The sequence below is a fragment of the Crocodylus siamensis genome, chromosome 4, assembly GCF_052110815.1.
Source record: "Crocodylus siamensis isolate JL-2025a chromosome 4, ASM5211081v1, whole genome shotgun sequence".
Classification (NCBI taxonomy): domain Eukaryota; kingdom Metazoa; phylum Chordata; order Crocodylia; family Crocodylidae; genus Crocodylus; species Crocodylus siamensis.
Window position 1 is genome coordinate 127,933,224 of NC_143398.1, and position 12,431 is coordinate 127,945,654.

At 46.4% G+C, this 12,431-nt stretch overlaps 1 protein-coding gene across 3 annotated transcripts in view; it reads left to right on the forward strand.

The window, feature by feature from the left end:
* Positions 1-1,320: 1,320 nt before the first annotated feature.
* The window catches only part of PARVB (parvin beta), a 115,603-nt gene continuing 104,492 nt past the window's right edge, over positions 1,321-12,431 (forward strand). Inside the window, exon 1 of one of the 3 annotated variants that reach the window (XM_090043770.1) lies at positions 1,321-1,540. In XM_090043770.1, coding sequence (XP_089899896.1) covers positions 1,429-1,540 — 112 coding nt within the window. In that variant the 5' untranslated portion in view covers positions 1,321-1,428. The other 2 variants (XM_090043772.1, XM_090043773.1) reach the window with 2 other exon arrangements.

Here is a 12,431-nt window from a genome sequence, read left to right on the forward strand (position 1 = left end):
TCTCTCTTGAAGTATCATCTAAAACAATTGAAAACATTGTATTTGAAAGGCCAAAAGTTGTCTGCCTGAAATGAGTCACCATGTAAACTGGGTGTTCCTCTTCCTCCACATATCTCCATGTGTTGTGATCTCTCTTCTCTGTCTTGTGGGTTGTTAGGATCCCAATCCTGCAGGCTTTTGTGGGTATGCAGATGCAAGTCTGTGTCAAGCCCTGGTAACTTCAGCAAGGCACTTGGGGGTGAGGGTCTGCTTCCGTGGGCCAATTGTTGGATCAGAGACTAAGGCACAAGTTCAGCTATAAGCATCTGAACTTTGGGGGCTTAAACATGTATCCCAGACTTTGAAGAGCCAGAGCCTGCAACTGTAAACTTATTTGGATCTGTTTGTCATGTGTGATCAATGAAGCACATGCATTGCAAGTGTGGATGCTTTGAGATGATGAGGATTGGCCAGGGGCTGTGCAAATACTTGGGGAGGTGCAGTTGCTGCTTGCGGACTACAGCCTCTGCCCTGCAAAGAAGTTTTCATATCTTTGCCAAGTGGAGCCCAGGTGACCCTGAAGGACTTTCAGACTCATGTAGGGGGCTACCCTTCTGGTACTCAAAGCAGTGACTGCTGAAGAAGTCAAGTTCCTTGGGTAAATCTGATATCTTTTATTAGACCAACTCAAGTAGTTGGAAAAATTCTTCTTTGTAAGCTTTTGCGTATAAATACCCTTTGTCAGTTTGAGGAAGCATCTGCAGTTGGACCAACACAGCTACAACCTATACCCCCGAAGAAGACAAATGGCGCACAAAAAGTGGGAGAGGAGTCAAGGCACGTATCGAGAAGCAGCAGTCAGAGGGGCCCTGGACTGGAGGTCAGGGGCTTGGCAAGCAGCTGTCAAGAAACCAGGTGCTAAATGTCATTGCCTTGCCGACTTTAGTAGCATTGGAGCAGCTGATATGGGCGAAGGGGCATCCATCTACCTGTTCCCCTCATTCTAGCTCTACTGGCAACTTGGTGCTGTAGTTTCTCTGGGCTCCTCCTGCCTGGGGATTCAAGCTGGCCTGCATGTGAGATTTTGGCCTGTTTTTAGCCTAGAATTTAGCTTGGGGCCTCTCCACGCAACGAACAAGGACTAGGGTGGTGGCAGGAGTATCACAGGGACCCAAGAAGCTGCAGTCAGCTAGGGCACTGATCTAGGGCTCTCTGCCCTCCCCCGGAGTTGTGCTGCCTGCCCCTCCGGCTGACAGGCAGCGGGCGGGCGAGCAGCTCCATGCCCCGGGACGGCATCCGGAGGTGGGAGGGGAGGGGAGGCGGGGCGGAGCCGAGCCGAGCCAGCGCGGAGCCCCTCGGACTTCCACGCCGGGGCAGGGCGCTGTGGCCGCGGCGCTGGGAATATCCTCCTGCCGCCGGCTGAGACGAGCCCTAGTGACGCCGCCCGAGATGTCGGCTCCCGGGCGCTCCCCGACGCTGCGGCCGCACAGGATGAAGAAGGACGAGTCCTTCCTGGGCAAGCTGGGCGGCACGCTGGCCAGGAAGAAGAAAGCCAAGGAGGGTGAGCACGAGCCCGGGGCGCCGCCTCCCGCTAGCCTGTCCCCGCGGGGGCGCGGCTCGGGGGGCCTGGCCGCGAGGGGCTCGGCGGAGCCTGCGTACAGCGGGGCAGCGCCGCCCGCCGCGCTCGCTGGCTGCGCGGGAGGGAGCCGCTGCCGGCTTGCAAGGTGCCAGGCGGGCTTCACCTCCACGCGAGCCGGGGGGGGGGTACACGTGTATGTGCGTGTACACGCAGCTCCAGGTAAGCAGAGCCTCACCCCTGTCTGCCTTGCTGAAGTTAACAGGGTTGGATTGCAGACACACATAACAAAATCTAGTACACACGCGTGATTTTATGTCTTTGTATCTCTGTCTATGCACATATATATACACACAACTTCTACTGTGTGTGTATGTAGTTATACGTATTCTTACATAGAAGCCTAAGTCTGTTTGTCTGTCTGTCCCTAATGCTTTATTTGTGCTCTGATTGACTGACAAACAGCCAATTGGAGTCCAAATAAGCATTGGAACATGGTGGGGGGATGGGAGGAGTAGGCTTAGAGCCCACGTGGGGGTGGGACCGGGCCCAAGTGGGGAGAAGCTGGCCCACTGTGGTGGTGGGGGGAGCAATGGGTCCAGCCTGACATGGCAGCAGCAGCTGGGGGAGGGGAGGAGTGGGCCTCTTCCCCTCCTCAGGCCCCATCCCACTTCTTCCCCCCATCCCTGCATTGGGAGCCCGTTCTGTCCCCCCTGCCGCTAGGTAAGTCCAGGCTTGCTGCTCCCCCGCTGTGGCAGCCCAGTTTCTCTTCAGCCTTGGGTCCAGTCCTCCCCTGCATCAGGCCCCGGCCAACTCCTTCCTTTCCCCCCACTGTCACTGTCCTGGTGGGGAGCGGTCCTGAAGTGGAGTGGAGGTGGGGGGGAGCCGTGGGCCTGGCCTGACATGGCCCAACACAGCAGCAGCTGGGGGAAGGGAGGAGAAGGCCTTCTCCCCCATGCTGGGCCTGGGCACTCCTGGTCCCCCTGTCCCCCGCCACCGCCAGGTTGGCTTGGGCCCACTGCTCCCCCCCCACCCCCCACTGTGGCAGCCCAGCTTCTCCCCACCCTTGGGCCTGGTCCTCTCCCACATTGGCTCGGGCCTGCTCCACCCCTCCCCGTGCTGCTGTGGTGGGGAGGGGGGGAACAGGACTGGACCCCAAGCGGCAGGAGGAAAGGGGAGACCAGGCTTGTATGGGGTGGGGGCACAGGGTTCCATCCCCACTCGCTCCCCTCCCCCCCATCATTCTTGACGGATAATTGGCTAGTGTATATATAGATATAGATCTCTATATAATCTATAGATATAGATCTCTGTATAGCTGTATAGATATAGATCTACACACACACATACTGAATCAGGGCTCATGGTAGGGGTGATATCTTTTATTAGATCAACTAGACCAATACAGTTACAACCTGGATACCTACATACACAAAATATACTATATATCTGTGTGTATATACATACACACACAGGCAGAAAATTGATACATGTGTGCATATACACACACAATCTACTATATGTGCGTGTGGTTATATAGATCTATACACACACGTACAGAATTTATTGCACATGTACATGCGAATGTAAAATCTGCATGTGTATATGCATGTGCAAAATGTACGTCTACATGCACATGCAAAATCTGCATGTGTGTATGTGCACACATACATACTGTACATACACACACATACATACTGTACATACACATACCACAAGCTTTTGTGTGGAGCCTTGTGCCTTGCTGAGTCCTTGAAGCATCCTGTGTTTATGGCTGGTGGTTGCTAGTGTAGTATGGTACCTGAAGGGCTAATTTTTTCCAAGAGACACAGAAAAGTTAGTCTCGGAGGTGCAAGCCTACCCAGTGAAAATGACAAGTGGTGTTTTGTTGAGACCTTCAAACATCTCACGTTTGTGCTCTTTGCTAGGTCATTCGTCTGGGACAAGTCAGTTCTGGGTTTTTCTTTCACACCCTGTCCAGTTTAACTTTTCACTTCCTGTCTTGTAGCCTGTAGATCTCAGTCTGGGAGTTGTCATCAGTCCCTTTCCTCAGATCTAGGTGAGAAGGGAACTGAGAAGCTTTTTTTTGTTATTGCACAAGTAGCTCCTAATATGGAAAAGTTTGAGTCTGCTCTGTGGGTTGCAAGCACTGCAAGGTAATGGTTAAATCCAGGCCATTTTTTTTCAGGCATGGTTTATACACCATTGTTGTACTAGCATTACTCCTTTAGATAAGGATGTGTGAACATCATGATTTTTGTTACACATACATGTACACCTTGTTTTGGATGCTTCTATGGTGCTGTAAAGGCAGCTTATTTATTTGGGGCTTTAAACTTGTTGGCAAAGCTCTGCTAGTAAGGGGTGTGAATTGGTGTGCTTCCTGACCAAAAGAGCCATGCCAACAAAAATCTGTAGAGTAGATGGCATTATATTGGGAAAACCCTGCTGACATATGCCACTGTGCTGGGAAACTGGAATAAACTTTGCCAGCAGTAGTACAGTTGTGTGGGCATGAGCTGTGCACACTAGGAATGCTTTGTCAATTATAAGATGATATGTTGTGCTGGCAAAGCAGTCTTAATGTAGGCATGGCATTACATTAGTGCAGTTACTCTTGTTTTTATGTAGGGATAGTTTTACTGGCTTGAAGCACTTTCCCAGGGGTGCAGTTGTGCCCATGTTGTGGGGGAATTGGAGTGGTACAACTCTGTGTGGACAAGGGGATTTCTAATTGCTATTAGGTTTTATGGAAGTTCATTTTAATTCTTTATAAACTAAACTACTTTTCCCCCCTTAAAGGATTTGGTAAAGTCCCTCAAGGATAATTTACTCTATTGCCCTTGAAAGGCAAGGGTTGTTTTGGATTTTTTTTTATTGGACCAACTTTTGAGTTGGGAAGCTTTTGGCCCTTAAGTACTGTTTCTTTATTGTCCTCTGAATTGATACCAGGTCCTATATAGGAAGTATTGTATTTTATCAAATACCTCATACTCCCAGATAAGAGTTGCACCTTATTTTTGGAAAGCTACAATGAAGAAAAAATGTTTTTTCCAGAGTTACAGCTACATACAATACAGACAGAGTCTAATCTTCAGCTTGCTCATCTTCCCTTTCCTGGTCAGGCAAAAGCTACAATTTTAACCCTTTCACACCTTAGTTGTCTGCAGCTCTTGGCTGTTCTGCCAAAAGCTGAAACTGTAGCTGCTGAAGCTTTGAATTTTGAATAGAGCTGAAAATAGTCTGCAAAGCTATCAAATAGGGGAAGAGAGACCAGGTCAAGCTAAATTGCAAATCCCTGGCCAAAGTTATGGAAGAAAGGTGAGTTTGATTAATGGAACATCAAGACCATTAAAATGGTTTGTTAATACCTGTTGAATGAAGAACATTTAGCAGGAATCAAGTAGATTCTCATGATCTATAAGGTTAATTGACTCCTTCAGTCACTGCCTCAATAGAAATGCCAGTGCTGTTATTCTGGGCAGAAAATCAGGTCTGCCTCTTCAAAGACATGCTCCCCAATTTTGGAAGGTTAATTTTTTGGGGAAAATGTGCTCATGTTATATGCATTAATATGCTTTCTTCTTTATTATTCCTAGCAAAAAACTGCCATCTGCTAGCTGGAATTATGTGTGTAATTTGCCTCTCTTTGCCATTCAGACAAAAGGCAGGGTGGCCTCTTAGAGACTAACTGGTTCAAAGGCATGAACTTTTGTAGGCAACAGTCTACTTCACCTGATGCCATTTGAAGATACTGCCCTGCCCTACCTTCTGATTATTTCAGACTAGCACAGATTGCCACCTCTGTCTTCTCTTAGCTTGAATCTACTTTTGACTGCTTTGCTTACCGGAGGTATTCTTGGATTTGATTTAGATTAAATTTGGAGGAAAAGTAATTTAATTTGAACCTCTTTTTGCATTGTCTTATTCAAACTATGTTTTAGTTGCATTTAATCAAACCCCAAGTAATATTTATTCTGTTAACTGCTATTAACTATCTAGAAGGTATTGTTTTTTTGAGAACGCACATATTTGGCTTCTGAATTTGGATCAAAGGAAATGGCTTCCCTTCCTGACCCCCACCCCTGCACCAGTTTCAGCCTAGCGTGGCCTCCCAGTATTTCCTTTGATTATTATCTGTTGTTAATCCAGTTTCTCAGACTTTTTGACTTCTGCAGAAGTTACCTCTCCTGATAGAACCCAGTGTTAAAAGAGAGGACTGGAGGAGTTGATCCTTAAGAAAGATGAGACCTCCAAGCCTTCCAATACATGGTGCATTATAAACTTCTTCAACTTAACTTGACAGCATCCCTGATAAACAGTCAGACTACAGTTTTCAGTGTCTTTGCTGTTGCAGTCCATTTTAGATGGGGCCAAACACATGCTTTGTTGAGCTTGCTGCTTATTTTGCCAACTCTTGTGGCCACAGCTCTTTGTCTGTAGGGTTGTCATTTTAATTACTGTCTTTGGTTATTTAGCTGGAAACTGCTTGGGTTGCATTCGCAGGCAGGCTTATACTTTATACTGTAAGAAGGAAATTAAATTTGTGACTCTTCCAGATTTTATTTTAAATCTTAAGTGTTTCTTTCGATCTGGTAAGTGGGAATGAAACAGATAATTTTGCAAAACTGTTTAGTTACCAAGTATTTGGTCATTAGCTATATATGTGCAAGGAGATCCAACAATTCACCTTTGATGTAAATGGCTTCCATTGCTCTAACACAGTGGGTCTCAAGATTTTTTTAGACCCTAGACACCCCTTGCTGGACTTGAGGCACTCCTCCACTACTTTTAATAATTGAGCAGCACCTCATTTCAAAAACTAATTTTCTATAGTCATCCTTGCAGAGGGGTCTGGCAGCGGAGATGAGGGAGCTGCCAGGCATGTAGAGCCTAACCTGCTCTGCCCTCATCTGCTTATCTCCTCACACCTCCGTTATCTCTTCACACTTGCTGCAACACCCTTCAAAGGATCTCATGGTACCCCAGACAGAGTGCTCCAGCATCCTGGTTGAGGTCCTCTGCTCTAACATCTTCTTCCTTTTTCATTATTTGCAGTACAGTATATATGGGTCACTCCCCTCCCCACCTCCATGGTTTCCTCTTCAAATGCCTAAGCTAAACATAGACCAACACGGCTACAAACAACACCCCAAAGGCTAAACATGGACCTTTTATTAAAAGGAAGTTGAGATTATCATCTGCAGAATTTACCAAGGAATTTACCACACCAAAATTGGGAGATTTGACTTAGTTAGGACTGTGGGAAAATAGGGCTGAAACAGACCTCAGGAGGTCATCTAGTCCAGCCCTCTGTTGAAGGCAGGATCATCCCTGACTAAACCATCCCAATCAAATGTCTGTCTAACCTGCTTGTGGAAAAAGTTTCAATAGTAAAGTGAGGACAGGATACATCTGAGTGGAAGAGAGGAATGTTGAAGGCTAAAAGGAAGGCCAACTCTTGAAATTAGGCATATTTTAGGGAAATATGCCTCTTTGTCTTTATGTTCAGGAACTTGACCAGTGAGGCAAGGGAAAATCTGTAGAACACTAGATGTTTTCTTTGAGAAAGCCAGCAGAGGGCACAGTGGTCCTCTCTCTTTCTAAAACTAAATATTGCTAGCCAGATACTTTTTAAAAAAAACTCTAGAGAGCCAGAAAGCCAAATATCCCATATTAATTGCCCTTTCCACATTGTCACAGGTCCTGAAGACTGGACTGCTCTGGTATGTCAGGAATACATCAAGGAAACAGCCATAGTCAATTATCTCTCAAATGAGTTGGGCACTTAACACAAATTGTAAGAGAGTGATATTGTTAATTACTTATGTAGTCTCTCATTCCATAGCCGTCTGTTCCTTTTGTAACTAGTGTTGGCCCACCTGGAGCTAGAGTATCTGCACCTGCTTCATTTTAATTAAAACGAATGAAAAATAAATAGAAGCCTGCTACGGAAATTTCTTACTACAGCTTGGTCCATGCTATGCATAGCACCATGGCATGTGTACCCATCGGACAGTGTATCTTCACTGTTTGTGACCAACAGCTCTCAGCTAGGAAGCTGTGTTCTGTTGCTCACGTTAAAGAGACTTACTCTTTTAGGTCCAGAGAAGAGCCACATGCATGATCAGAGGTCAGGAAAACAGACCTTATGATGACAGGCTGAGAGCCATGGGGCTCTTTAGCCTGGAAGAGTGCAGGCTCGGGGTGATCTGTTGGCCACCTATAAGTTTATCGGGGTGACCAGCAGTATCTGGGGGAACGTTTGTTTGCCAGAGCGCCCCAAGGGATGACAAGTTCGAACGGTCATAAACTACTGTATGACCGTTTCAGGCTGGATGTAAGGAAAAATTTCTTTACTGTCCAAGCCCCCAAGGTCTGGAACAGTCTGCCAGCGGAGGTGGTTCAAGCACCTACATTGAACACCTTCAAGAGTAAATTGGATGCTTATCTTGCTGGGATCCTATGACCCCAGCTGACTTCCTGCCCTTTGAATGGGGGGCCAGACTTGATGATCTTCCAAGCTCCCTTCCAGCCCTAATGTCTATGAAATTTATGAAAACCAGGGGCACCAGACAGAACAGGCAGGTGGGCTGGGTCTCCATGGAGACCAGTCAGGACCCCTGTGGGCAGGACATGCTGAGCTACATGAATGGGATGGGGCCTCAGCTGAGCGGGAAGTAGCATCTGGGAGTGAGATGGGTAGGCAGGGCCAGGGCCCAAGGCAGAGCTGTGATCCACGCGGGGAGCAGGTTGCTGCTTTGCTGTGGGCCCTGGCCCCACTATGTAACCTGACCCTTGATCCCAGCTCTGGCCCCGGCCCCACCCACCCATTCTGCTTCTGAATGCCATTCCCTGCCTGATCCCATTCACCCATCTGAACACACCCTGCCTCTGAGGATCCTGGCTGCTCTTCCAGGAGACCCTACCCACTTGCTTTGTTTGGCGCTCCTAGCAATAGGTACGGGTCAGATGGGCCTGGGTGGGATAGGATCGGTTGCTCCCCGGACCTGTCGCTCCAGGCCAAGTCAGCGCCCCTTTGGCTTCCAGCCTGCAACATCTTACGAAAATTCCCTGAATGCCCTCCAGCCCAAATAATTGCCCACCCTTGCTCTACTTCAGTAAATATAATTCCCATCCACGTAGCTTATAGCATAATAGAACAAAGGTACCTACCATTATATTAAAACACAATTGTTGATAACACTGTTCCTGTTGTTTGTTAAGAATAGGGCCTAATGGCTATGTAAGTGGTTGTGGATATTTCTGATGCAGTGTTAATTTTCTAGGGCCAAATTCTGCTCCTTGTTGAATTCCCTTGGGTTGAATTCTCCTGAAGTCTTTTGATTTGGATTGGTGTATTTAAAAGCAAAATTGTTTTTCTTAATTGAAGATTAGTGCTACTTTTTATGGTTCCGTTGGTCCATCAGACAACCTCAACTTCAAAAGAAATGTATACCCCTGCAGTGCAGCCTTTCTGCATCTCTCCACCTGAGAGGAAATTTTTTTTTTCTCCTTTGCTTATATTTGCATCCTATATAAATGGCAGCAAGTGCTATATGAAAAAACCTGTATGTAATCAAAAGCTGCATGGTAGACCCATGACATGGTTCTTTTGGTGTATTTTGGAGTGAACCCTGTTCCTGTGGCACTTCAAAGGTCAATCATGTACATGTAATGTGACTCAGAAGCTCATTTTGGGCCCATCTTCATTTAAAGGTTCAAACCTGTTTTAAACATGTCAGAAAACTATTGTACCATATCCAGAGCCCTGTGCATGGTAGAGTATTCAGAGGATCAGAACCCTTAGCTGTTCTCAGGTAACATACAGGATGCTGTTTAGGTTATAGCTGTCTTTCATCATCGTCTGTAACAGAGTTTTAACCCACCTTCACTTCTCCCGCCATCACTTGTCTGTCAAATGGGTAACGTTTCTTTACTGAAATGTACTGCAAACCTCTCTTCTTTTGTTCTTGCAAAGTTTTTTTTTCACCTTTCAGAACAGATTGTTGGAAACACTTGAGCAGCAGGTGTCTGACTAAGTAAACCTATTACTATTGCTATATATAAGGCCTGTGTGGGGGAGTACGTGATAGAAATATACCAGTCTTAATCCCTAAGTGCTACTTCCTGTAATTGAAAGCTTGATTAGGGGTGAGGGAACTGTTGCAGAAAAGAGCAATTTATTATGTATAATGTAATCAATATTAATATGATGCAAAATATTTGATTAATGGAACTCTACCTGACTAATGTTAGGTTTTGATACTTACCTAGGTAGGACAGCATGCACACTAATCCAAGGGAAGTTGAGGATGAAAGACTGATGAAGGAAATGGTATAATCTGAGTCAGTAGCATTTTTTCTCCCAGCTTTCATAGAAATTAGCATCGATTCCCTGTGTTGTGTATGCTGACAGGCAAATCATCACTATTTAACCATCAACAGCAGCAGCAATAGTGGTCCTAATAATAGTATGTCATCATTTTAGTTCAAAGGGCTTTACAAAGGAGGTTAGTATCTTATTTCCATTTTACAGATACGGCAAATGAGGGACAGGAAAGTGGAAAGAATTCACAATACACCTTGTGCAGAGCTGTGGTTAGATCTGGGGTCTCCTGAGTCCCAGTCCAGTCATCTCTGGCTATATTACTGCATGAGTGCTTTATTTCTCTGAGGGGCAACGATATTTTTTTATGATAACTTTTATTGGACCAGCTCTATAGCTGGGATAGTTAGCCAAGCTTGTCTATGCAAAGCATTTTTCAGGGTTAAAATTTCTGGTCACCTAAAGAAGAATGCTTTTGAAAGCTTGTCTAAATTTAGTCCAACTATAGAGTTGGTCAAATGAAAGGTATCACCCAAAAAATCCTTTCCTCTTGCATAATTTATGGTCCATCATCATCAGAACATCATTCTTACTTCTCTGGGTAGCTTACTGTACTTTATACCTCTGGATGGCTTAGTTCTAAGACCTAAATCTTAGCCCATTCCTAATCTGAAACTCTTGGACTCATCTGGATTAAGACTCCCATTTTACTCTGATTCCTGGAGAACATTGCCAGTGGCATAGATCAGCGAAATGCAAAGTGAAAGCTAAGGTGACAGTTTATTAATCCTTTTGAAATTGGATAGGTCACCACTCTCCAGAGGGAGTGACAAGGTTCAGTATTAGGTCTGTTATGCCACCTTTCACCACATGTGCATATGCTGGGCCTGACTTTCCCTTTAAGTCAGGGGTGGGCAAAATGTAGCCTGCGGGCCAGATGTGGCCCTCCAAGCCATACTATCTGGCCTGCAGAGCCCTTAAAAAATTTAGAAAATGAATATTTATCTGCCCCTGGCTGCCTGTCATATGGTCCTCAACGGCTTGCCAAAACTCAGTAAGCGGCCCTCTGCCCAAAATAATTGCTGGCCCTTGCTTTAAGTAGTGCTACTGCAATCAAAGAGCCCTCTTGGAAAATGGTCTGCCTTTAGTTGGATAGATTAGTGGAGATTGACCATTTTGGCAGTTGTGCCAGAAATTAGCCCTGCACTCTGACAGCCAAGTGCCACTCTGATCCTTTTTCCATACCCAAAGCAGGGCTTCATGCTCCCTGCCTAAGATGCTGTTCTTTTTCCTTCTCTGTGCTCCCTGCTTGATCTGGTGCCTTGCTTTTTGCACCCTGCCCTATCTGCCTCCATGTTACCTGTCCCCTCCCTAATCTACCGCATGCCACACACATGTAGGCTGCCTATGCCATTTGTGGCACCTGTGCCACAGGTTGGCCACCCCTGGGCTATACTGTGGAAGGTGCTCTATAAAAGGTTTCTTGTTTTTATGCTCTGTATCACATGGACTCCAACATGCTGTTGCTCCTTATGCATACAGCAAAATACTGGACTCTACCTCCCAGTGTGTTCATGTGTGAAGGCTTTGTTACTGCTATTGCCTGCAGTTGGTTAGCATTTAGAGGGCTGGAAGGATCACAGGCCACAAAATTCTTCCTAATTTCCAACCTAAATTTCCTCTGCTGCAGTTTGAGGCCATGTGTTCTAGTCCTGGCCTTTAAAGTCATGGAGAGTAATTATCTGGTACCGTCTAGACCATTTTCAAATCCCCCCTCAGTTTCTGTTTTCCAGACTAAATTATCATAGAATCATAAAAGTAGGGTCGGAAGGGACCTTACAGATCTTCAAGTCCGAGCCCCTGCCAGGGCAGGAGAAAGAACTGGGCTCAAATGATCCCAGCTAGGTAGGCATCAAGCCTCTTCTTAAAGACCCCCAGGATAGGAGCCAGCACCACTTCCCTTGGAAGTTGGTTCCAGATCCTAGCTGCCCTAACTGTGAAGTAGTTCTTACGGATGTCTAATCTAAACCTACTCTCCAACAATTTGTGGCTGTTATTCCTTGTTATGCCAGGGGGCACTAGGGAAAACAAGGTCTCTCCCAAACTCTTCTGGTCCCTAGTGAGTTTATAGACTGTCACCAGGTTCCCCCTTAGCCTTCTCTTGTGAAGGCTGAACAGATCCATGTCCCGCAGTCTCTCATTGTAGGGTCTGCCCTGTAGTCCCCGGATCATGCGGGTGGCCCTCCTCTGGACCCCCTCAATGTTGTCCACATCCCTCCTGAAGTGGGGCGCACAGAACTGGACACAGTACTCCAGCTGTGGCCTGACCAGCGTTGCACAGAGGGGGAGGATCACCTCCTTGTCCCTGCTAGAGATGCACCTGTGGATGCACAACGAGGTGTGGTTAGCCCTTCCAACCATGACCTCGCATTGTCAGCCCATGTTCATCTTGGAGTCAGTAATGACTCCAAGATCCCTTTCTGCCTCTGTGCTCTCAAGAAGGGAGTTTCCCATCTTCTAAGTGTGCTGCTGGTTACTACTGCCCAA